Source organism: Rhea pennata, chromosome 3 (genome assembly GCF_028389875.1).
Source record: "Rhea pennata isolate bPtePen1 chromosome 3, bPtePen1.pri, whole genome shotgun sequence".
In the NCBI taxonomy this organism is placed as follows: domain Eukaryota; kingdom Metazoa; phylum Chordata; class Aves; order Rheiformes; family Rheidae; genus Rhea; species Rhea pennata.
This window is the reverse complement of record NC_084665.1, coordinates 24098614-24126185: the sequence shown is the minus strand read 5'-3', so window position 1 is coordinate 24126185 and position 27572 is coordinate 24098614. Positions and strand designations below refer to the sequence as shown.

Below are 27572 nucleotides of genomic sequence, written 5' to 3'. Positions count from 1 at the left end.
CCAGATATTGCCTCCCACAGCTTCCCCCTCCCCTTTCCAGGTACCTGGATACGAATTCAGTTCTTTGAATCACACTAGTATATCATGCACATGTGACTCAAGCTATTCAATTACTCCAAATGCTACTTTGAGCAGAGAACCCATTTTACATGGAATGAGAGTTACTACGAGAAGAACCAACACAGAGCTCTGAAGCACTTTTTCTTCCTTTCCACAACTCCTCCAATTAACTACCACTCTCTTAGGAGCATTTTATCCCTTTAAACATACCACAAAAGAGATTTTTGTATGCTGTCTCCCTGCAGCAGACAGGAAGATTATCCTCAGAGCCAACATGCACACACACTACGCTCCAACCAAAGCTTCACACCAAAGACAACTACATAAATATTCCACAGAGGTCTTCCTTTTTTAGCAGATAAATCTGAGAAAGCTTGTCAATAACTTTATAGTTATTCTAGATTTCTTGCATCAAAGATCTCCTGAAGTTTTTGCATATTTTGGAGAGCTTTACTGGATAGATGGATTTTTCCACACTTGCGCAGTTCTTGTTTTCTAGCCTCCCTTAACCTTTTGGAAACATTTCTACATATTAACACTTAGGAAAGTGGGCATAGAGCTGACACCAGCAAACAAAAATAGAGGAAAACTGATAACACTGGCATGAAGCTACATTTCCCTCAGTACATCAATTTGGAAAGTGCTCTATTTTCTCCGGGCAGAAAACACAATAAAATGTAAGTTTTTAGTTAAGGAAGAAGTGGCATTAAATTCTTCTCAAGTCTAACTTCTATGGCTGTATTTGTATCACGAGAAATTTCTAAAGCATCAGCTATTTCTAACCCTGATCAACTGTGACCATGACAACATTAAGGCTTGTAAACCATGTTTCAAGCTTTTTTCAAACATGCTTCCAGCCTAACACAGTTGCAACATGATTATTATTTGCATTCATACTTGCTAAGAATTTATGCTGTGGACTACTTAAGTAATAATTTTGGCTAGCCTATTTGTTTAAAAAGTAATTTAAAAAAAAAAATCTTGTTTGCCATAGAAAGTGAATGTTTCTTGAAATCATAGTAATTTAAAGGGAAGTAGAAAAACAGTTATAATTGTTTTAGGAGTCAGAAATAAAAATAATTCTTTGGACCTCTATGTTTTACTCAAAAAGCTCTACTTAACTGTTTATTTGTTTACTTGTAAGCAATTGCTTTGGAACAGATCCACACTGACTATGTGCTGTGTGCTTTGCAGAAGAGCCAAGTATGAAATTCAGGCTGTGGACTGGTTTAACTTCAAAGGACACACATAAACAAAGGTATTTAGGTGCCCAATTCTTCTGATACCAGCTCTCAGTGAAATTAATGGAGAATAAGCACCTTTGAGGACACAGCTCTCTGACATTAACACAGACCTTCTAGTTTGGATCCAGCTCTTTGCTTTTTGGAAAGCAGAACACCACAGAACATAAAAAAGATTTTGTTCCGTGGCCTCCTTCTCCTCCCTCATATTTGGAGTTCTTTTAAGGTTGACCATGGTCCCAGTAGAGGACACAACAGCCAAAGAGGCTGGTCTAATTAACAGGAGTTTTTCACACTAATTAGTAACAACAGGAGCATAAAGCAATCAATAGGACACCTTATGCCACTAGTGCTTAAGTTTGCTTACCACTGGTTTGGCTATACCCTTGAAACATATTCAGGTTTTTTTCTGATGCCCTCCCATGCAGTATACATTTTTAGTGAGGCTAGTATTTCCTATTATATTAGAAATTAATAAGCAACATTGTTAGCCTATGTTAAGCAGCTAAAAATCAGGTTTAAAGAAGAGGATTTCTTGGAGGAAAGGAGGAGTCAAAACCTTTTTTTTAATAAAGTCTTCCGATTACTTCTGAGATTTAAAGTCAATGTAAGTAATTATGTACATGACTGTTGAGTAACACAGTATGATATTCACCTAATAATTCACCTGCATGCAAAAATTTGCATACAGACTTGTATAACACATATCCCACTCAAGATCAAAAGGCATCATGCTCTCTTATTTCACTAGGTGTTCAGCTACTTATTTCTAACTTCAGTGAAACAACTCAACACTTTAGAATTTAAACTCTTTCTGAATAACTTGTTGGAGGACTGCTGGCAAGAAAGTAGTATCTTCAGAGTAAACCTGTAAACCATTTTCTCCGATATGGAAAGACCAAAGTGCTAAAATTAGCTACTGGAATTCCTTCTCTGGGTGCCAGTTTAATTTGAGTCTTGTTCCAAATGACCACTAACCAACAATGCTTCTGACTTCGAAATAATCTACAGCTACTCAGTAAGGCCTGTTGCTTGATTCAGTGCACGCTACCCCCTCTCAAATCATTGCATAGCTGTAATCTTTTTTAAAAATGCACTTTTGCTCCAGTGTTCTGGAACTAACTGTACACACACAAAGAACTCAGATACTCTCTCAACCCCCACTGGAGGTGACAAGAGAATCCTTCTAAAATTGCAGATACGCTGTCAAGTGCAGGTGTTTGTAAACAAGTTTGGAAACATTTCTAATTATAGGCCATAAGAGTTAAAATTAGAAGTCCAATCCACTAGCTTTAAAAAAAGAACTTCCAAAAAGGTTCATCTAAATGAGAGCAACCAATGGAGTTTAATTTAATGGTAACAGTAGAATTTCCACTATGGGTTACAACAGTAACTTTCCACTATGAGTTACAATAGTAAAAAAAAAAAAAAAAAAAAAAAAAAAAAAAGTAAGAATTTTAATTTGCTGTCACACTATGATACTATATCTTTGAATCTGCAATCTAAAAAATATGCCCTATTTAGAGGTCTCCTGCATTTCATATGCTTAAAAAGAAGGAAAAGAAAAGGTCTCAAAAATTCCAAATCTGCCTTGTTTGCCAACATCACAGTCCAGCTTTTATGTGGAACCTCCCCCACTGACCTTCCAGCAATTCAAACTAGCTATCTGTGCTGGAAGGAGCCTTACTTTTGTGGATGAAGTACTCCCTGATAACTTCACCTACTGCAAAGCTTAGTTCACGCTGTCCTGGCATAAACCATGGAGAGATGAAATTAGGGAGGGCAGAAGTGATCGCAGAGCTCTGGTTGATGCAATTCTCAGGGTACTGGCTGCTTTCACCGCTCTGGTGCGGGGACTAGAAATGCAGCTCTAAGCTACATATTTTGACCCACACCTCAGATACAGGTTGGAAGGAAGCTAATCCTGCAGTCTGGATTGAGTTTATACTATATGAGGATGACACTGACCAAAGATGGACTTTATCTCTGTAGAAGCTTTGGGAGAAAGCAGAGCATTTACCAGACTCAAGGGGAGACTGTTCTCTTTTTCAGAAAAGAAAGAAAGAAAGAAAAACGTTAGTACTGGAATTTCTTCGTCTTCATGTTATTCCTTAATGGAAAAATAACAGCACATCTGAGCATGTCAGAGTATCTTCAGCTGATTACAAGTGAGCAAATAAGAAATAATTTCAGAGAGGCTTAACCACAGCCCTTCTTCAAGCAAGGGGTTCATTGCTGCACCGTCCTGGAGCAGCGTGAGAGAGAAATGGATTCAGAGCATCACAGCTGCCTCTTCACCTTCCACCACTGCTCTCTGGAGAGGCTCAGTGGCTGAACCTCCCCTTGCTGCCAAGCCTGTGGAGGTGAACCAACAGCAAGGACCTCCCACGGGAAGGAGGTAGGGCTGTTATTGCTGAGCTAATACGTTTCTCTTTCCTTTTCTTGACACCTACAATGCGCAGAGGGGCTATGGAGGTGCAGAGGAGTGACTAGCTCTTCCACCCCCTACACAGCTGGGCTGCTCTTTCACCAAAATGCTATGCAATTTGGAGAAAAAGCCCAAGCTCATCCCTTTCAAAAATTAGAAAAGAGAGTAAGTTACCATTGCCTCAACACACCAAGAGAGCTACTTCACAGGATTTGGCTACGCAGCCTTTCCCTTTTCTCTCCCCCACCCCTCTTTTTAGGATTGTCTGTGTAAAAATAATACTAGTTCCCACAGTTTTTCTGGATAGTATTTTGGAACCCATTGCCTTCAACAAACGTGATCTTACCAGTTTAGCGCACATCTTGTACTTAGCAAGTGCTGCGCTGTATCAGGATGAATTTATGGATATGCTTGCAAGCTAGGTCCCTTGCAACTGGTGCTTCCTTCACTGCAAGCTATGGATATGATCTGGGATTGCTTATTGTTGGAACCAAACCCTTTTGTATTATTATTATTATTATTACTGGTATAAGCAAGGCATGGAGCACCCTCGTTCTTCACCTTAGTGAAGGGGTTGCAGTAAATGCAAGGAAAGGGAGAGAACATCTCACCTGCTTCTGACAAAAGCAGGTGGGAGCTTCCCTTTTCCCCTTGGCTTGGGTAACTACTCACCCCCTTCCTTGGCCAGTGCAGTGAGAGCTCCCCCTCCTGTTTTAGTCTAACCAATGTTGGACCTCATTTACTGGAAGTGAGGCCTGAGTAAAGAGAGCAGGTTCAAAGGCAGTATCAATAAGCTAGGATTCCTGCTAGAAATTGGCACCAAATTTATTCCCCGAGGGGGAAATATTAGAATCATTCATATTAAAATCAATGTAGATATATTTATGAAATATAGATATAAATGCACATGTACAACTTACATAGTCTGATGCATATATACTATATAGTGTGTACATACATATGTATATACAGATGCACACACATATCCCACTGCAAACCTTTAATGTAATCCCACCTTTGCCTTTTAATTCAAAGTAAGTATAAAAATTGTTAGTTTCTACAAAGCCATCTAACCTCTGTTGCATCTAAGTTTTTGCATGCACCTGGCACTGTGTTCAGCTGGAAAAACATTTTTTCTATGTGAATATATATTGGAGCTCATTTTGCAAATTTTTAAAAACCCAGGCTTCTCTTTGGGTATATAAATACTTTAATTAACAATATGTGTGTATTTAGGAGACTCAGCATCAAAGTCTAGATCAGAGGGCAATTAACCATTAGTTTTTTTAAGATATTAGATAAAAGAAAATACATTTACTAAATGCCTAATTAGGCACAAATTAAATATTTGAGTGCTGAAAGTGTCAGATAGAGATTTCTTTCAAATATTTTCTGTATGTTCCAAATGAAAGCATGTGATATATGCACAATGCTACCAAAAACAGCTGAAAAATACTATAGGAGAGTGTCTGCTGGGTTGGTTGCAAAAGTAAAGCAGAATCCATTAACTGCTAATTAGGAGCATCAGAAGCAGACTTTGCTGCAATAAGAGCTGGCCCCTAACTAGATGTTTCTGTAACCATTTAAAGGCACAGGGTTTCTCCAGTTGCTGAGATTGGAGCTTGGATGGTTTCAGCCTAAAGGCCATGTGAAAAGAGACTATGGCACTTCGCCATTTTACCCAGCTGTTTTCTAAATATGATGACAGGTGCCATTTTTTCCATTTGATCGTGGAACGTAATACATCTTCAAACAAATTTTCCCCAACTGGTCTGGTGCAGTTATATTTCAGAGCTTCAAATATAAGAATGCTTTTTCTCTGTCAGACACAGCCTTGTACAGTCTTTCACAGATATTTCATTATCTGCCCTTTTCCTTAAAGCTGATTTTTGTTATATGCATTATTCTGCCTTTTAATACTACTGAAAGAGAGAAAGAATAAACACTTGGCCAAAGAAGGATTTCATTCCACTCTGAAGGAGTTAAAAAAAAACAAAAAAGAAAAAGAATAAAGAAAAGCCAGTGCTCACAATTTGACTTCACAAACCTGCTTTGCAATACCGAAGGACTCCCTTCCTCTCCAGCCTCTACTTTTTAAAGGATGAGAAGTAACTTCATATATTCTCCTATTCTTTGTCAGAATAACTACTAACCAACCAGTCAAACTGCACTCCTGTACAATTCCTGAGGGTGCAGCCGCCCATCCAAAAGCCTTAAGCAGTAAGGGCAGAAAAGGTAAAGCCAAAAGAAATGCCAATATCACAGTTCCCCACAGAAGCAGCCAAGAAACAGAAAGTAGTACTTATGGACGTGAGCAACAAAGAGAAAATGCCTTGAAATGGATGACAGGCTTCAAATCTGAGCCATGCTGGATTGAGAGCCAAAATTAGGCTGGCTGCCTCCAGGGCTTGAGTGGCCTTGAGCAGTAGATGATGAGAGGATACAAGCCTGCCTACATAACTTGAAGAATCATGAAAAAAACAAACAAACAAACAAAAACAAACAAGCAGATAACCAATTTCAGAAAAAAGGGAAATAGTTAATTTGACAGGAAATAGTTCAGGTCGACATTTTGGGCTTTTCTTCTACACGGGCTGACCAACTAATAAACAAAGGAAGAAAGTTTGTGTGGGACAGGAAATGATGGCATTTTTTCCACTTTGCCCTATTTTCATCTACAAACACGGAAGACGTTTGTTTGTTTCTTTCCTTTAAAAGGATGAAACAGACATCCATGAAACAAGCTAAAATGGTAACGAATCATTTCCAGAAATTAAACACCTAAGGAACAATAAAAATAGGAGTAATAGAGATAACAAAATGATATTTAGATTAAAACAACATCTTAAATTGCTGTTAACCCTGGCAACAGCTTTCACAAGCTACATCAGTATTTTTGCTTTCATTCTGTATATAAGAAAACAATCATAAAAATGCCCCAAAGCCACGGAGGGAGTCAGTGTCAAAGACATGATTAGCAGTTCACAAGTTATTTGATTCAGGTCACATGGCGTTCCAAAAAACATACCTAAATATAGCATGCAAGAGATCTGCACAAAGAGCAATCCCATCATGGGAGCAAGCTAAACTCTCCTTTCCACTAAATTAATTAGGGTTATTTTGAGGTAACCAAATGAAAGCTACGAGAAAGCAAATCGTACCATACCCAGTTGTGTAAGAACACTTGTCTCTAGTATGGAAGAGCATGAGTTTGCAGCACAGCAACATAGGAAAATACTTTGTAGTTCCTGAAGGAAATCTTACGTTGTACTAATGGTACTTCCATCAACCTGGAGGTAGGTGGAGGGCACGATGTCACTGAATTATGGAATACAACTTGGTGGGGAAGAGAATGATCCTTCCGGTGAAGGGACTGGCAGGTAATGTAGGCGTAACTATTTAGGCAGGAAGCCAATACTTACACTTCTTCTGTAACTGTTAACAGCAGTCATTCTAACAAAGAAAACAAGCACCTTTTTGGGAAGAGAAGGTCAATGCAAATGAAATCCTAGGCAAACAACAGGACTCTGGGAAAAAGCTAATGCCTACGGAGGCAGCATGGAAAGAAAAGGCCCTCTTGGAACACATTACTTCTGAAACCCTGCTATTAGTTCCTCTGTTAGGATTGTCCCTTGCCAGGGATGAGAATTTTCTGATGAAATGCAGTGCATGGAACTGATCCTAACAGCCCTCCTTATGCACAGGGATCAGGATCATCCACACAAAACAGTGTGCAGAAGACCTTCAATAGGCAGTGGGAGCAAGAAAAGGGAAAGGACGTTCCTCAGGCCTCGAGGATTTCTTTTGCTCCTTTCCCGTACAACAGCAATGTGGTCCCCTGGACAGAATACTGCATTTCCATTCAAGTCCTACTTCTCACTAACATTGACCTTCCAGTTGATTTCGAAAGCTGCCTCTGGCTCAAAATTTCCCTATAAAACCCTCTTTAAAAAAAATTTTTTTTAAGTCCACTCTGGAGCGCTGCGGTTAAATAGTCCAGACTGCTGCAACGGCTGTCTTACATTTGCATCGTGCCCAGTCCCTCTGTGCCTGGAGAAACCCTCTGCTCCACGTCAGTGTTAGAACAAGCACAACAATATTGATGTTAGCTTGAAGGCCCGGGCACAGGGCGAGAGAGCAGGACAAAGCCGAAGAAAGACAGTGCTGTGAAGAGTGTGCCCGTCAGCAAGCAGAGAGCAGGCTCTTAAGCTCAAATCGTGTAGCAGGTGCTCCAGAAGGCAGGTACTAACCGTCTGAGTGCGTGTGGTACACAAACTGCAAATTTCGGCTTGAACGCTTCAGGCCATTAGCAGGTGCTTCAGGCAGTCATCCAAATCAAAGTAAGAAAGTGGAAAGAGCCAAATGCTGGTTAAAGAGGTTTGCAAACCGAAAATCCCAGTGAGGGCAGATAAAATGTTTCACTGATCGTGGGAGCAGGCTAGCAAGAAAAAGCAAACAAAAAGCACATGCAATTCCTGTATAAAGGCTGCGTTGGGGATTTTACTATCCTGCACTAAAGCCCCAGGATGCGAATGCTGGCTAGGATGCTGAGGTCAGCAGTTAGATGTCCTCAGGTGGTTAGAGACAAGACAGAAAAGAGCTGGCATTTGGGGAGAAGAGAGGGCCCATTTGATAACGCTTCACTTGAGCGTGCGAGGGGTTCCCCTTGGGGTAGTGTCCCAAAGAAAGCTCCAGGCAAGTTCAGACTGGTTCATTACTTGTCACATCCAGAAGGTGAGTCAGTTAATGATTACATGGACTCCCTTTTGCGTTTGGTTTCATGTGTTTCCCATCGGAGAACTGCACTCTCAGCGAGTCACTCGCCGCTCACAAACCCCAGCAACACGGACGGGATCTGCCCTTCCGATGCTCGGGGCACGTCTACAATTATTTTCTTTGTCGGGCTTTCAGTGGCAGTTTACACACCACGTTTTCAGTAGCTGAAGCACAGGGCTCACACTCCATGGTTGGGGTGGCATTTTTTATACTAAAGTACAGGTCAGTGCCCTGGCTCTTGTCCTATTTGCATTAGTTTCCAAAGGGCCCGAGATGTCAAACTTTCCAAACAAACAGCCTCGGACCAACACAGATATTAGGGCCGTGAGGCTGATGAGGGTAAATTTGGTGGGATCTCTTCAATCTGGAACAGCACTGCTTGATCTAAGGCACGATACACAAAACCTAACAAATAGGATGGGCTGCTCCAGCTGTTGACGCAGACTGTAACAGCCAGTGACAATATATTTAAATCAGGTGGTCACTTGAAGATTATCGGCAAAGTTCTCCTCACTGGGATCTGTACCATTTGCCAGAGGCTAGCAGGCTTGACAGAAGGAGAGAAGTAAATTCTTTTCATGAGAGTAACGTGAGTCAATATGTGGAAAGATACTTCCATCTGCTCTGTGTTTCTGGTGACATGACAATACCATACTGTATAATTTGGGATACATTTCTAACACAATACACAAAAAGAGCTGGCTTTGCAAGTATCCTTTATGTCCCATATATGTGGAAAGCCCCAGAAGTGACACAAGCAACCTATCAAACTATTTTCAAAGTATGGAGCTCCATGAGCAGCTAAGCTCCACAGCGGAAAAGCTGCAGGGAAAAACATGTTGCTGTTTATTTCCCAGAGTCATGGCATGCACGGGCATATCTATGGTGCCGTTCTAAGAAAGCAAAAAAGCAGGGGGGATAGCATCAAGAAACACATCATATTTCTTAAATTGCTCTCTAAAGAGCCACAGAAACCACCAAAGGAACCTGCTGTGTCCGACAACTTGTGGATGCACGCTATACTAGAGTTAACCACTCAGTAGAGTGGCCTATGCTGTTTCTGCATTAATTTTGTGTCCCTGTATGTTACCAGAGCCCTGGGACTTTCATGGTCTGTGGGCAGCAAATCAGCTGAGCCAAAAGGGAAGGTTCCACCTGACTAAGCCAGTAGGGGCTATATTAAGCCTGTCTCAGCTGGAGGTCATTCTGCATATTTTGAAGGCCGCTTTTTTAGTAGTTGGTCAAGCAATTGGTATCCAGAAACTAAGAGCATGATTTTTTAAGACTCATAAAACACAGGGCGGTTCTGAAGTCCAGATCACACAAATGGAAAAGGTTTAATTTCTAAAATGTTTGATCATAAAAATTTCTTTCAGGGCCAAACAGGCTCTTGTCTTTGTTAAGCAATCGCTTCAGGTCTCATTTCTAGTAGGTTGCTGGTAGCTCAGGAGCCAAGAATTTGTTTTTACAATTCCAAAACATTTTTTGTGACTTTGCAACCAAGTGACTTTTCAGTGGAAATTGATTTCTGGTACCATCTGTCACTACACAGTTAGGAAGAGCTAGCATTTCCCTTCAAGAGGGAAGTAGTTTGGGAGAACGCATGGCCAACCCCAACGGACTACAGGCTCTTCTCCTTACTGTCACTTTATGAGGAAGGCTTGGCCTACTTCTCAGCAGCTGTGAAACTGCCATCAGTAAGATTCTTTACAAAGCTTGGTGGCACATGGAATATATTGCTCACTTCTTAGTACTGTAAAAACAACCTTGCTGCATAACTGAGCTAGGCAAAGAAAGCAGGTGCTTGATTAAAAAAAAGCCCATCACGTATCAAGCATTTAGGGACATTGTGGAAACTCTAGACAAGGATATTTCTGAGACAATGTTGTTTTCAGATTAACTAAATAGTATTTTGGAGAAGCTCCTAGGCTCCAGAGGTGGAACAGGCCCTAAAAAAAAAACAAGTAGGCAAAATCGCTGTATTGCAGGACAACTGAACGTGCTGACATTCATGACACCACTACGTTAACATTTCAACGTGAATTTAAAAAGTGTCTATAGGATATTAAAACCACAACTGTCCAGCTCAATGCTTGCTCTGATAGGAGACAATGTATTTAACATCAGTTTTAGATCATCTGATTCTGCCACAACGTGGCCTTATTTTTATAAATATGGACTAGCCAAAGAGTGAATTATGCAAAAAATTAAAAAAAAAAATAACCATGCCATTCTGGTGAACTTATACATTGAATTACAAATATAGAGCTTCAGTTGCAGGACTTTAAGGTACCCAAACAGTAACAAAGAAGAAATAAGCTTGTTGAATGTGCTTAAATCTCACGTGTGAAGAGCAGTCAACGGAGAAAACTAACTCCAGAAAAGAGAAACTTTCAGAAAAGGGATTATGAAGAAAAGCAGTTAATGTTGCCACTCCTATGTAGTCCTCAATTAATGTTTTTTCTGCTATACACGCACACAGCAACATATATACCTGACCACCTACGTTGTGATGTACCTAAGAGAATGGCCACAGCAGCTAGAACCAAAGGTCGCTTAAGCTTACTGACTTATTTGTGACAGTGGCAAGCAGCAGATGCCTAGTGAAGATTATGGGGCAGGCAGATAGTGACAATTCCCCAGAATACTTTTCCCAACTTCCAGCTATTTGTGGCTCAGAGGCTTCCTTTAACACTATCGCTTTTCATACAATTTTTCCAGATTAGCAATCCGTTTTTAGAAATCTTCACTTGTAGTTACAGACACTTTTAGGGCACAGGTCCCCAAGCTATACTGCACATGTCTAGTACTATGCAAGCTACTTCATCTCAATATGGAGACATCCAGCCTGCTGCCCCAATCCCAGAGAAGAGGGCCAAAGAAAATGAACAGCACATGTTTTGACACCCAATCCAGCACAAAACTAGGGTCAGCTGCAGCCGTTACAGTACAGATACATCCTTCCATGATGGTGATGGTTTGGAAGTCCTGCCTTAGAGGTTATATTTGGAAGTGGCACATATACTAATAAAGCAATAAATACAGATCTGTTATGGATGGGGCTCTGAAGCTACCTATTAGTCTCCTGTCACTGTTTAGGAAGCACAGAGGCAGCCCTTTAAGGGATAAGGAGTATGTTGCAGTACACTGAAGAAGTACCAGACACAGGAAAGATCATTGGACAGTGTGTACTGGTCAGGTCTCCATAGTAATACACTGAGAGAGGCAGTATTCTTTTAGAGGTATCCATAAAACTGTGCTGTTCGTGGTTCCATACGCTTGTTATTTATGCACCTTCTTATTGCACAAATAGCTGCTGCATGCTTTACCAACCAAAAATATGTGCTTAAGCCAGAAAAAAAAGGAAGCTGAAGGAAAGTGCCAGTGTTGAAGGCTTTGCTAGCAGTTTCACATTCCATTCATACAACAAGCAAACCAGAAAATAACACAGACTGGCTAAATCTAACTAAGCAGGCTTAAATACCAAGTAGCTCTTTTATAATGCTTTTCCTCCAGAAATCTCAAAACATTTTACAGAGGTGTACAGACTGGGGAAGAGCCAGAATGCAACCCACTGCTCTTGACTCCAAGGCTCTTGCCCTTTCCCTAAGACTACATCCCTAACCTCAGGTATGCGCACTCTTCCCTTATAGTTGTGAAGGAAAGATGCAAGCATGCATCAAAGGAAAAATTTCTTCCTTAATTTTCTACTCACTGATTGCTTTTAATACCTTGTTTCAAATGTTTTGAGTTTAAAAACAATAGCTCACAATGCAAATATGTTGTTCCATCTACTACTGCATGCAAAGGTAATGCTGTTCGTAAGATGCTATCCTCTTTTCAGTTACGATAGGGAAGCAGACAAAAAACAAGCTATGCATTTCTCTTTTCAAAACTTTTATCCTCTCCCATATACAAAGAAATAATAAGTTCACTAACCAGCAATAGATGATAAAAATTACTGTATTATCATAGAAGAAGCAAACAGAAAAACATGAAGGGTTTACTAGAAATAGAAAAAACTCAGTACTCTTTTCCCATAACAGACAAGCTTACAGAAAATATCACAGAACTATGGTTTCTTTGCAAAATTCAAACAGCCAAAATGGAAGAAATAAAACCTTTTAAAGCTCACAGTTTCACTTTCAGTGTGAACTGTAAAAACCTGCATGAGTGCAAAACAAGCCAATAAAACATACCAGTAATCATCTGCATTCTCAAACCAGAAAACTACAGTCAACAAGCAAGTTTTGATATTTGCTAAAAAAAGTGGAAAACCAGAGTAACAACTCAAAAGATAGTGGATAAATTCCAGATTTACACGAAAGAAACTGATCAGACTGTGGACTATGCTTCTGAATCTTAAGTCTTTCTTGAGCAAATGATATTCAGCATATATCAATGTATATGGGCTTCTGAACAAGAGAGCTAATATAACTTGCATATGAAAAAGAAAGCACACCAAGTCTCTCTTTTTTTTTTTTTTTTTTTTTTTTTCCTTAAAAGTTTGCAATGAAAATTGTATTGCTTGGAAAAAAAGGAAAAAACTGAGTAAGATTTTACCTGCATTCTCTCTGGTTAGAACTGCTAGCTAATGAGGTAGTTTGAGCAAATTCAGTCTAACAGGGACATATATAGCATCTTTTTAAGATGATACTTTTCACTATAGGCCATCTAAGACAGGACTTAAGAGTGGCCCTAAAACAGATCTCTTCTGTGTTCATGTGAGTTTGCTTATTTTTGTTTGCTCCATTTTAATGTATGTATACACTTTATCTTTTTAGCCTTCTTCCAGCCTCCACACTCCCAATCTATTAGTTAGACTCAAGGGATAAGTATTAAAAACAACCACATTTAAAAACTGTACCTCATTGCGATTTTATAGAAGCAGAAAGACTAAAAAGCTGCAAAGTTCCCCACAGTCTTTGCCTATTAAAGTCCACAGCTTGCCAACAGCAGGCCACATCCTAGTGTCAAAGAACAGGGCACTGTATTGCATTTCTGTGTGATAAGCAGTGCTGGTAGTCCTGACTCTACATTTCAGATCACACTGTTTGCAGAAAACGTCAACAACACTAGGATGCTCAAAAACACGCTGTAGTACTACATGAGGATGCAGGATGCTTGCTGAGAAATAATGCTGACACCAGAATACACCTGATAAAGCATAAAAGCTTAGATGTGGTTGTTTCAGGAAGCAGCTGGTTAAAAGAAGAAATCCTCACCAGACTTACTTAAAAATTACATTACACTCATCCCATCAGGCTGCACTGTTCCCCATCTTACAATATTTCCCACCATTAAAAGGAAAGGAATAAGTTTCCATTCACCAAGTGAATCAAGAGGCAGGGGAAAGTCCTTCAAAAGAGTACTGCAAGGAAGTAGAAGGAAGGATTCAGTCAACTGGCAACCACACAGAAGCCTTCTGCTCGTTCCCACTGTGAAGTAACAGTATCTAAGCTATAGATACGTTTGTCAAACATATCTATAGCAGGGATAATTAAGTTAGTGCAGCAAACTAGCTGCATGCTTTGAAGTGTTCGTGCAGTTGCTATACTAACCTTTCTTTCACCTGGTAGGTTAAGCTCACCATCTCCTTGCACGTATTTGCAGCCTTGTGACCTATACTCCATCCTCATTATCACATCATTTATGATAGCTGAACATACTGGAAATGATATGCAAATGTTTTGTTATAAATAAAAGAGACTAACAGAAGCCTAAATGCAGCCTCCTTTCAAAGAGGAGTAACTGCTTGGAATTCCTTATAGCTCCTTTCTGTCAAGGAGTTCAATTACTCAAATACTCCTACAGCGCAGGTAGTGCTATTTTTCCTCTTGGAGGTCTCTTTTATGACTAGTGTCCAAATCTTGATTCTTGATCTCCTAGTTTAAATATGAAAAATATATATATTTTTGCCCTGCTTTGCAAAAGTGCTGCATATATCTCAATTTCTATGCTGGTATTACTCAAAACAATAGGGCCAAAATGTAAACTAGAAGTCCTTAAAACTGCTGACTTTGGCAAAATTTCTTTATCCTACAATATTATCAGCAGCTATATTCTTCCTGTAAAAATCAGACCTAAAGGGATGGCGAGGATTCAGCTGAAGTCTGTACTGGGGTCTGGGTCACAGGTAAGAAGGCTCTTACACCACGGGAGCGCACCGAATCTGCAAACACACCAACACTGATTCCCGCTGAGCTTGGCGAAGCCAAGACTTTATGCTTTATGCTTTGCCTTACAGCTGGAGAATGATTTCATATGTAAAGATCCTCACTTAACTACATCCTCCTATAAATTAGAGTTCTCAGCTGCCTCGTCTTCCTGTAACTTGATAAGAGCCTGTTGCCAATCTTGTCTTTTTTGCATTAGGTTTCTATGGCAAAAAAAAAAAAAAAAAAAAAATTACCTTTACTTACATCAGCGTGCATCCAGCTGGAGCAGCATCCTGTGCACTCAAGACAGTTTCAACATACTGACTTTGTGCTGAAACGGTCCGGCCCAACAGGCTGGATCCTGTATCTGCTGGTCGCATCAGCCCAGGGGCACACGTGTTCCCGAATCTCGCTCCACACGGTGGTAACCAGCATTTCCTTCTGAGCAAAGGGCAGAACTGGGATAAAAACTGCATACGCCCTCGTGCCTGCTCTACTATACAGTTTTTACTGATTTTGTCAGGGATGCGTATACTTTAAGCTGTTTGCTTAACAGAAAGAAAAAACCTCTTGCTGCATTAGGTTCTTGCCATGCCACCTTTGCCTTTCCTTCCAAGTTAGTTCTTCATTACTGTTTTGGTCCCTGGTATTTCTTTTTTCAGGGTGCCATAGGGCAGGCTGAAGCTGTAGCCATGTTTTATATAAACAATGCAAAAACAATCTCACCTGTAACCCTTCACCTGTACCCATGAAACAACCTGTAAAAATGTCTGAAAAGAGTCAAGAAACAGATTTCTCCACTTACCTTCATCAGGCTCCGAAGCTGCTTTCAAAGAGACAGAGCAAACAAGTAAAAGGCTCCGAAGCTTCCCTTGGAAGTAAGATTGCTTTCACGAGGGCTCCGAGCTCAGCCGAGAGCCGCAGTTTCACCCGCGCGGCGCCCACCGCTCCCAGCACCAGGGAGCCATGGCCAGCAGCGGAGACCAAACTTCCTCACACAGGCAAACTCAAGATTCAATTTTCTGCAAGATTACCCACAATAATTAAGAGGTTCTGTAATTTATCCTTAAAAGCCAGTGATTATGGGATCCATAAGAATTGATCTTTTATCTTTTATCTCCTCATATACTGTGCATGTGCATATCATATGTAATATGGTTCACCAGATGAATGCTGGCAATATTTTCCACTAATTGCTGGAGTTACTATACTGAACCTTAACTAAAATTAAGTTGACTATTAAAAGCTCAATGAGTAACCCAACAAACGGAAGTGCTGTATATAGGACTTAGAAAGCATGTAAGTGATCTGGCAACCACAAAGACACAATATTTGCTGAACTTCCTATACTTAAAATTGGTTACATACAACAACCATACATTCATTCTGCATTATGGTTTAACACTCACAATACCAGCTCCTCCCTGCAGCTGGCCAGCAATGGGCTTCTTGATTTCACCTTAATGTGCTATATAGAATTTATGCTCAGTTTTCTCACTCTGTGTAGTATCTTAGTGTCTCCATGCAAGTCCAGGAGCAAAAAAAAAATAGGCAACCTTATAAGACTGCCCCTAACAAAATTTACAGAACTGCTTGTCCTTCAAATGCCACAGGTGGATTATATGACAAATAATTCAAAATTACAAATGAAATCATTAAAGATGAGCTTTGAGATTTCAAAAGATATGCTTATGAGCCACTGTTTATATGTATTAAAATACCAAAATAAATGTATTATAATTTAAGCATGCTGTTTTGAAAAGCTGAAGTTAGTAGCTTGAAAGCTACAGGATAAATTATGATACATGTAATCTCCATGTAAGTAACAGATCTTCCTATATCAGTTTTAAAAGTAAACAAATAATACTTTTAACTGTTAGAATATCATTATTCTAATCAGTCTTACTGATTTTATCTACCTAAATATATAAACAACTGGTTCTTGTAAGCAATGCACATAATTATTGTTATTATACATTGTTTATTCACTACACATATATGATTTTTAAGATTGCAGTTCTAAAATTCCAAAGAGCAGGTTTTATTATGTGCTTGTATATTTTCTAGGCTATACCTCTTACAGATATGTTTTAGGTTCTGTATTGTTATATACAGAATTGTACACATGTAAATAAATCAAAACCAGTAATAAATAATAAATAAATAAATAAATATCCTGTCCAGTCTGGCTATCTCTGACAAATCAGAAAACCAGGAAATTCTCTGGGAAAAAGTTCTCTTTTTTAGGAAGAAAACAAAAAAGAAAAAATGCTCTTACCTATTAATGTGTATTAACTGATACGGGCATTTACAATTTGGGGACAAAAAGAATGACAGGCTCAGGAGAAATTCTTACAGGTTTCCTGAACAGACCCCTCAAAAAAAAAAAAAAAAAAAAAAAAGTATTTTGTAAAATAAAAGGTCAAAGTGAACCCACGCAGAGTTTTGTGAAAGAGTTAAATCTATCGATTAAAGTCTATTTGCTGATAAGGATGCATCTATTTGAAATAGGATAGCATTTGGGACCACTCGAACAAAAGTCTACAGAAAACTGATAAATCAAGGAACTGAGCTGGATTTAAACAAACAACAGACATGGCTAAGAACACATAAATGTCACGAGTACAGCTGAAAAACAAGTGATGGCTCAGGACCACTTACTCAGCTACTAACGAGACACTATTTGCTTTCGCCTCCACAAAGCGAGACAGCTTTCAGTCCAGGCACAGCTCAAGCAAATCTTAAGACTGAAGTCTGCGAAAGTGATTGCTATTTCTGGGTTCACCCACGGAACACCCCAGTGGGTCTGACTTTTAGAAAATTAAGCACCTGCCACGCATCACAGGAACCGGCAAAATCCTAAGCGACTTATGCGAGCTATAGCAGAAATCTCAACAAATGCAACAGCTCAAAACTGCTGTTACGAAGCACCAAAGCCGAGCTGCTCAAAAAAACCCTTTAGGCGCAATCACAGTTTGCCTCCTCGTACCCGATTTTCAGGTGCTCTGCCCACATAGCTGCCCCAGTGCCTTGGGCAGTGCAAGCAGAGTCACGAGCGCCGGCGCCACGAAGGCGGCCGGCAGGCAAGGACGAGGGCAGAGCTGTACCTGAACACAGCACCTCGTCTCTGGTGCCTTAAGCTGCGATGCTCAGATTCCTCAGTTCTGAAGTGCTTTTCAAGGGACCTAGGCTGCTCCCGAGCGAAACTTAGTGGTGGGTCCTTTCTTGCAAGGACAGAGCTGGAGAAGGTGGGAGATACTGCACACACACAGTCATCGTTTTGCAAGAGTTGCTCCTGGCTTCTGAAGCCTGCCAGGACATAGGGGAAAAGGCAGGAGCAGAGCAGCTCGACCTTGTCAGGATGGAAGTGCTTGAGAACATCCAAAAGCACCTCTTTGGCCACCGGGGAAAGCTGAATACTGAAAACTCACATAGGCTGGGCAACTTCTAAGGTTAGGTGGCAGTTCAGCGGCGATACCGAGAATCCCAGTTTTTCCTTTCAATGCCTAAATCTCACTTAAATCCCACTTAAGGCATCTAATCTTTTTGTGGATCTGGGCCTAAAGCCTTGCCAGGAAGGAGAGAGTCTATGCATGCAGAAGCTGATGGTCAGCGACAGTCTAGTTCTGTTAAAACTGAAATATACAGAAAGTGACTTTATTTTGTAGGAAGGAATAATGCAGCATAACCAAAGAGGAGGCCTAGTCACCAAAAGCTAATTTTAATCCAGATTATTCTGATCACAGTTCAGTCTTTAGACCCAAGACAGTTTTGCTGACCTGGAGAATTTCATAACCCATAAACCATGGGTCTTCAATAACTCCTGGGAAGAAATAAATTTGGAAATGTACAAAAATCAAAAAGATTGTAGAAGCCCTCAAAAAAATGCAGTTGCCCACATCAGCTAAAAAGTAAAACTAAGAAGGAGCACAGATTTATAAAACACTGTACTCCTTAAAGAGAGTTAATAATTTAAAGAACAATGTTGTATTGTTCAGTGACCAAACAGTTTGCCATGCTCCATGAAACTAAGTAGTTTTAGTCCAGTTCTTCATAGCCAGGGATCCACCTAACAAGCGCTACCAATTTATTTCTCACTTATCTGCACCACTGCTGGTGGTCTCAATAGTGAAGTGCGACCAGTCCTGGACTTTGGTTTACCCTCTATTCCCTGCATGTGGCACCTAAATCTTCTTCAGGTACCCTTCAACACCGCATCTGAACTTTATAAACTGGGACAGAAACATGGGGAAAGTGCCTTCTAGTTCTCCCTATCTGCAGACAGGAAAAAAAAAAAAGAGTTCTGGGAAGTCATCCACTAACTTCTGAAAGTTTTACATTACAAAATCAGTATTTGATGCAAAATACATGAGAGTAAACAAGAACCTAGGTCAGAGATTGTAAAGATGCCAGAGATACTTTGAGCGAAGGAAAATTGCCTGTCGTCCCATGTTCGTTAAGTCCAGAGAACCATTATGCACATTTCCCCGCCTGCATGCTTCAGTATCTTTCCAAATTGCAACCCGGTTTCTCCTGACAGGCACTACGACTCTGACTTTCCCCTCGGTTCTTCAAGGGGTCTACGAATTATTAATGCTTGGTAATTAGCGCATGGTAAGGAGGCCGGTGTGGTTTCCGCAATTTACTTGGATATTGGTCTGGATTCTCACTGTGCTTTGACCTGCATTTTACTTTCAATTTTGGAATCCTACCAGGTCCTGTATGCAAAGTTAAGGCAGTGTCTTTTCTGTTGAGCCACCCCTTCCCTTTTGGTAAAGTCGTAAGCTGATCTACATCGGTACCCTCTGGGTGACCACCCCCACCACACTCCAACGCTGACACGAGCCTGCAACAGAAAATATTTTCTTCATTATGACTTATTTTTCCAAATATTCCAGCTTAATCCAAGGGCTTTTCTTTTACTTGCTTTACTTATTTTCTGTTGAAGTCAGTCTACTTTTGCCTGTATGCTGTTACTCTATGTATAAGCCAGACCTTACTTTCCTTACTCACACAGGCAATCCAACCCAGGCTGGCAAGTCAGCTCAGAAAAAAAAAGAAAGTAGAATTTGTCCAGTATTTACCTGTAAATTTTTAGTCACAACCTATGTTTGACAGAGGTAACAGACTGTAACAGACCGATGAGAAATTCTATAAAATACTTCTGGTTGAAAAATATGTAAATCATAATGACCGGTAAAACAGTATAGATGTATGTGACACTATAAATATAGAAATAATCAAAGTTCCATTCTAGGAATCTTATAATCTATCTAAATAATCTAAATATTATGACAAGTAAATGCATAAAACAGTACAAGGCAAGATGACAAGGTCGTCTGCAGAACATTAAGGGTTAAATGTTTGGACAGGTTTCGGGGGCCAGGGAAGCTGTGAATTTAGAATGACTGGAGAATTGTTAAACGAAATAAAGCTCCGAGTTATTTTTGTTTGCACTGCCTACTTACTGACTACTAGTATTATTCCAGGCTCCTTCGTGCAAAGTGCGCATAGTGAGCCCAGGCGTGACGAGGAAGCAGCACCCAAGAACATATTAATGGGGAAATATCAGTGGAATGCAGCAGGCTTTGGGGAGAGCCCGATTTACACAGCGATCAGGCAGAGACGTTCGTGCACCGTGCCTACACACAGAAAGGTTTGGTTAGCGCATACACATGGAAAAGGATTTGGTTATGGTTAGAATTTGAGAGTGACAGCCATGTGACAGCTGGGAGTCAGCAAAGATTTTGTAGCGATGGAAATTCCTGAGATAGGACACACGACTGCTCATGGGATCTGCATGTGCCTATCATCATGCTGTATTATAATAGCTGACACTATGGTTTACTAGTTATCCAAAAGAGCGAGGCTGTAAATTAGGAAGAGGATCTGAGGAATGATGGATGAGAAATGAAAGCCATAACATTAAAAAAGAGAGAGAGAGAGAGAGATAAATATAACTTGTTTTCTTGCTATCAAAACAAACGGAAATCTCCAACCAAGCCACACAACAGTACTAAAACTTGTATTTCCATGATTTACCTCTAGTGTAAGGTTACTATTTCCTTAGAATATAAGTATTTGTTTTCCTTGGTAACTTACCTCTTAAGGCCTTGATCCTGCAAACACATGTACGAGGACTTAGTTTTAAATCTGTGAATGACCACACTGCTTAGTTTACCAATATTCACACGTTTTCAGAATCAGGGCCTAAGTCATGATGTGTGATTCAACAGAAACATTTCCAAAGAACTGCTTCATTTTCTCCTCCGTGAGTCTTATGGAAATGCGAAGCTATCAGAGAGGTGCAATTTAAATCCAGTTCAAAAGGCTGGAATACTTTCCCTTTAATACAGAATACAAGCTGATACAGTATCACATGACCTTTACCGTAATTTCTATTAAAATCATTTCATGTCTGGTTGCTTCTGCTATCCTGGCTCATTTGTATTGTTTACAACAAGTCATTGCTCCCGACAGTTAGTGGTGGCTGAATCCATGGTTACCAGTTTTTACATTCACTAGTTAAATGGAATGCAGCTCTTCCGTGGGGTTTCACGGAGAAAGCTCTTAAGAAACCACAATCCCGCTATCAATCAGGCTAACCTGGGAGAAATTAATCTCAGAAACATAAGTATTGTTGCATATTAAAATTTGACTGAAAGGCAGCTCAAGGCTTTTATTAGTTGCAGTTGCAAAAGTGGACACGCTCGGATCGGACTTAGTGCACAGGAGACTTAGGTTATGTGGTCTACATCTGACATTCATCCATGTTGTGCCTTCTCTGGCGCTCACTGCTACTAAAACCGTACTGTTTAAAGCTTAAGGGAAAAAAAAGGAAAAAAAAGAAAGGAAAAAAAAAAAAAACTTGAACACTTATTTTACCAGAAATGTGCTCGGCATATAAATAGTGCTTAAATACAGGTTTAACCAGACTGCAGTCCCAGCAAAGTAACTTAAACAGACACATACAAGATAGTAAAACACAAAATAGACAGCTTTGAGCAGAATTCAATTACGACAAAAAATACCCCAAACAGTGGAATGTTGTTAACAAGTAAATTAAGCCTGCAAACACATATATTTTATTGCTACCTAAGAACAATACGCACTAATTCCATTTGCCCTGTTATTTATAGTTTGTCGTAGGGTGGGGTTGCCAAAAGCAAAAAGCAAAGAAAAAAAAACTTATTTGCAACATGGTTACTAAAACATTTAAAATGCCTAATGATATAAGAAAAGTTCTCTATAGTTTAATGGCTATAATAATTGTCCGACAAGCTACATGAGAGCAACAAATAGTTAAATCAAACATATTACTAGCTCATCTACTGCAAAGTCACTGTATCAGAAGCCCGAATTGATTTGTTTCCTCAGAACAAATTGAAAATGAATGTAACATAACATCCGAAAAAAAATCCCTACTGCACTGCTAATCGGATATTGTATAATGGTTGATTGCAGCTTTGCACTGTGCTATTGTTGCCTATATCATACATACTTACAGGTTCTGGGTTCTTCCAAGAGTTTGGTGCAGTTTCAAGGACAAATGTCTTAAGGAAGTCTTTCTACTGTGCAGCAGTGATCCTAGCTCTGATCTCATTACATGAGCAAAGTGCTAAATCTGACAATATAAAGGAAACTTCCTGTGTGAAGAAGAAATCTTGGAAAGTCTCAGGGTTAAAAAGGCTGCTTAAACGTGCTGGTTGATTTGCTCCCTAGTTGTGTATACACAGTAGCAGCTGATCTCTGTTTGCAGCCCTGCAGAAAGAAACCTTTGCTGAAAACCAATGGCATCACATTTCAGTGGAGCTATTGCCAGGCTCTGAAGAGCAAAGCAACCTTTGACAACTTCACCCAGTTCAAATCAGTGGGGTTTACTGCATGTCCACCAGGACTTCTGAAGCTGTATATTTACTGTATTACTTTTATTCACACTGATCTGAAATCCTGCTTCCTAATCAGTCATGATACAGGCAAAAGTCTCATTCACTTTAACAGGAGGTTTTGCCTCTGTCAGGACTAAGAACTGCAGAATTCACCACAATATATTTTGCTTGTTTTGACTGTGGTGTTTGCAGATGAAAAGCTGGTAGCTGCACCCAAAAAACATTTTATGTGTTGGAATTGTTACAGCAAGTGCAATAGGTGTCCTGTTGGTCCTAAATTCATTCAAACCTGCCTTGCACCAGTCTCATACTGTTCTTTCAGATACAAAGTCCAAATCAAGGAATTCAGGGAAGTGGGGGGAGGTCTCTCCTTGATACCTTACTTGGAACCAAAACCTTGGAGTGCAACATCCAAAATTGGGCAAAGTTTGGAATTCTGACCAAAGTCAAATTGTGATTCTATTTTTTTTTTTTTATGCTGCCTTAGCTTGTGCCTCAGCCCTCCAGAACTAATAAGGCAGAAGATCAGAACTTGGATTTGGTTCTGCATTTCTTACTGATGTCCAAACAAACTAATAAAACCAGAACAGCAACACTGAAAAATATATCTGCTGCAGCTATATTGACTCTTAAACTGAGAAGGAATACTCCAAACACACCTTCATATGTGTTTTTTTTTTTAATTAACAATAATTGATTATGATTTTGTTGCTTCAACATCTAGCCCAGGATAGCGGTAAGAACAATAATTCCATACGTCCCCCTCACCACATTTAGAATGTGACTGTATAGCATGCAAGCTGCTTTCACAAAGGGATCTACTTCTCTTTCTAGAATAACCAGAAAAGCTCAGAAAGAAAATTTAGAAAAGTGCCTTTCGTAAGTGCACAATTGCAGACTTTGGTCAGGGGTTGCTATAGGTTGTTTTTTTCTGGGCATTTGAAAGACAGATTATTCACCACCCTCTTTTCCCCTCAAGCACTTTGACTGTTCTAGCTACTAGTATATTGCGTGTTATTTCTTTAATATTTTGAACTTTATTCCAAAGGGCAGAAATCAAAACTGACAGTACATCAAGACAGCATGCTCAATGATTCAAACAACAAAATAATTGAGATCCAATGCATACACACTATCTGAGTATGGGCATGCATGTTGCACATGTGCATGCACACTCACAAGCACAAATAAGTGTAAAGGTTTGCAGTCCGATTTGCAGAGATAGGTAGTTCACACCCTCATGCTCCTTTGATTTAAAAAAAAAAGCAACAACAAGGAACATAAACCTGCCTTGTAACAACAACAAAAATCTTTAAAAAGGTAACAGCAGTTTATAGCACTGTAAGCTCCTGAATCAGCATACACTTCCTCGCCACCAAAATGCGCCCAAAGCGCTTGTCTGCTTATCTTCTTTTGAGAGAAGGATCCTGTCAACCCCTGGACCGTGCCACACGGGAGAAATAAAACTGTGGTAATTGCTGGAAGGATTCATCTTACCCTTTTCCACTGAGGGACAGTGCAAGGCAGTGAACTGAAATTCCAGCTAGGAGACTGAGCTCTGCCCAGGCTCTGCCACTGACTGGCTGCGTAACCTTCAGCTTCACCTTTCTGTGTCTTCACTTCACTTTACCTTTCTGTGTCTAAACAAGCACCATTAAATTTAATGCCTGTTGCAAAGGCAAAGTGTCTCTGCCTCAGTTGCTCAAGCTATGAAACCAGGATTGCCTGTTGGAGAAAGGTAATGGACTAAAACCTGAAGTTTTGAGTTCAACTCTTAGTTCTGCCAGCAGAATGCTGGTGACCTTGGACAACCTGCTCTCTTTGCCTCAGCACCCGTCTGCTGCGCATACTTCATACACTTTGCTCTCAACATTTGTCCACCTGGTCTCTTTTGAATGCAATAATTTGGGAAAGATTAGCATTTTTTTAAAAAAAAAAAAAAAAAAGACCAGCACAGAGCAAAACAAAATCTTTTTGTCAGAGGGAACTTAAGACACTAATTTAATACAATTAATAAAACCCCCGCAGAGGCAGGAATTTCAGTGAATGAAATTTCCTGATCAAGAGCCTTTACATACCTAAGTCTCTACGCAGAAAGGCTGAAACTCCTAAATCCTGCCTGAGAACAGTAACCTGACCATATTCAGCAGTCTTGCTCCATGCACCAGAAAACCCGATTTGTCGAGTTTGGGGGCTGTCCACTCTGACTTAGATTCCCCCTTCTCCTTATACCTCACGTACGATGTGTCACATCTGTCACAGCTATACAAACACAGATCCAGGGACACGGCTCCCTCAGTTCCCGTTTCCTCTGACAGTACGCACCGATCAGACGCAATCACTGGCCACGCAGCGATTGCAAAATCTTTCTTCTCCCAATCTTCCTACCTGGACTTCAACCTGCCAGACGTTCCGTCTTTCCTTATTTTCTCTTTTCCAGTTTCCTCCTTTTATTTACTTGTCAGAGCATTCACAGAGTTGCATAAGGCAGGGAGCACAGTAACTCTGGGGGAAATGTGAAGACAGGCCACAGCCCCTTTTCCAGCCTTCAAAGGACAAGATAAAATAATCTAGCAAAAATGTTCAGAGAGGACAGGGAACAAGAGGTAGGACAGAAACGAAGAAGAAGCAGGCCCCGAGCTGTTGAGCTCTGAGAAGCTGCATGTCTCCACTCCCTCCTCCATCCTTCTCCAGCAAGAAGGACAGCGCTTGGGAAACAGCTCCCACCGTCTGCTCTTCTGCAGTCTGACTGGTACCAGTGCCGCAGGCGGGCAGCGCCATGCCCTCCTTACGTCCACCACTGACAGCAGTTTACCAAGCTCTCTTATTCTCTACATGCTGTTCTTATAATTCAAAGACATCATCAAGAACAAGCTATATACGGGTAATACTGTAAACAAATAAAACATAGTGCAAATTTTCAGTTTTAGCATGAGTCTTGGGATGTTCGTTGCGGGCTTTAAAATGATACTTCCTAGAGTCAAGTAATAAGGTATCAGGGTTCTCCTAAGAAAAGAGGTTTCTGGCCTTGTAAGAAAGGAAGAATGACTGAAAATTACCCCCATAAAATGCAAGTCCAGCACAAACACAACAGCGTTTCTGAAAGTCAGATCTTTTAGCTAGTCTCAACATTTTTCAGTTTCAGCTTCATTTTTAATTATTAATCCCTGAATCCACACAGAGCAGTGAAGAGTACACCTGATAGCGCTAGGAAGGCCAAACTCCAAGAAGCAGACCCTATCTTTTTGTTCGGACACTTAGAATTTTGCTTGTCCCAAACTAGACTCATCCAGACCTGTCTAATTTCTGCGCAGATACCAAATGTTTCCCATCCCCAGTCTATCCAAACACATACATACTCTGACTTTTGGGGTCATTTGTAGCATTTTAATGCACTTGTGTTCTTCTCAAGTATGGAACACCTTCCTTACTCTCATACACCAAGTCTCATCGAAATTCCTCCATAAGTTACTTCTCCCTTTTCATCTATTAAGACCTTAAACCAAAACTAATGCAATCATCAAGACATTGATGTGCCTAAGCTAAGTGTTCTTATTATAAGCTTTGCACCACCTGGCCATTCAAGATTCGGTCTTTTCTGTTTTGTTTACTATCCTCACATTTTGTGTTATGTGTACAATAAAAATTGGTCTTTTTTCATACTGTTCTTGTCATTTATTTGTTCTCTAAAGTATCCAGCATATTTTGAAACCAATGTAAGTGATAATATAGACTTAAATATCACCATGAAGGCATCACTCTAAATGTGACATTTGGAATAATTCATTCAAGGTGTCCAGACCTAATTTAAATTCTTTCCCAATTTTAACCAAGGCTTCACAACCAGATGAACTTAAACCAAGGTGTATGGCTTCATGCTACACTGGTAATCCACGCTAACTAGGAAATAAATTTTCAGTGATTAAGTTGAGTTGTTCGCACAAAATGCCAGCTTCAGCTTTTCACCCATACAAAATAGCTTGGAAAATATATACTGCATGTGTTTATTATAGCTACAGTTGCTATGAACATCTATAACTCTCCAACAATTTCTTTGATTTATGTTCAAAAACATACAGGGCATGAAATGATGCCTGCAACCTTACATTTCCCTCAAGAACATTGTGGGGAGAAGATATATTCCAAAACATCATGTTAGATTCCTTGTTATGTCTCCTTTTAAAATAAATGTATGATAATCAATTACACATGCTTCAAAGCAACTGCCACTAGATTCCCCAACAGAAAAGCTGTTTTAGAAAAGTTCCACTTTCTTTTCCCCTAATGGTTGAGTAATAATAAGAGATCTTACTCAAATATTAAGGGGAAAATCATGTTATAAAGGATAGGCCCTGCTCAATATGTATATGCATGTGCAAGCTTGTGCATGCCTAGACTTGACTTAGAACAAGGTTTTCAGAAAAGAAACATCTCCACTGATCAACATACTAACAAAAGCATATGTGTGTGAAGATCTTACACCTGATCTCCTCTTCATATGTGCTTCTGCCAGCTTGTAGTGACTCGAATCATGTCAAGAGAATGACACAGATTATAAGTTAATGTATCAGGCGTGACTTTCCTTCCAACCTCAATATGCAAAACATTTGTTTAAGAAGCTCATCTAGTTGTAGCTTCCACTGGAAGCACAAACTTGCAAATGCTCATAGGAATATCAATTAAGCTGAATGGGAGTTCTGCCATTAAGTTCAGTGCAAGTAGGATTTGACTTTCCAGATCTGCCTGAACTCCATGCAGATGCTGAAGTGCATGTTTTCTCCAGAGTACCAAGCCAATGAGTTATATTCCTTTAATAGGTGAGCATAACGTGGATGACGACTCCCTGGCCTCTTGGCTGCAGCATAGGGACATGGGCAGCAACCTGGAACAGGACCCTTCTGCCTGGTGGGAGAGGTGGGAGAGGCTGGGAATTAACCCAGCACACAGCTCCCAGGACAGAAAAGGCCAGGACCTTCGTCTCCCCTGCTTCAAGGAGTTTGGAGCTGCCTGCAGCCCGGAC

The 27572-nt window shown here is 40.2% G+C and overlaps 1 protein-coding gene across 4 annotated transcripts in view; it reads right to left on the bottom strand.

Moving 5' to 3' along the window:
• Positions 1 to 27572, bottom strand: part of ESRRG (estrogen related receptor gamma) — a 385220-nt gene that overhangs the window by 352840 nt on the left and 4808 nt on the right. Inside the window, exon 1 of one of the 4 annotated variants that reach the window (XM_062571808.1) lies at positions 22169 to 22374. The exons of the other annotated variants lie outside the window; for them this stretch is intronic. Coding sequence (XP_062427792.1) covers positions 22169 to 22266 — 98 coding nt within the window. The 5' untranslated portion in view covers positions 22267 to 22374. Of the gene's footprint in view, positions 1 to 22168; positions 22375 to 27572 lie in introns of those variants that run through there. 4 annotated transcript variants of the gene reach the window in all.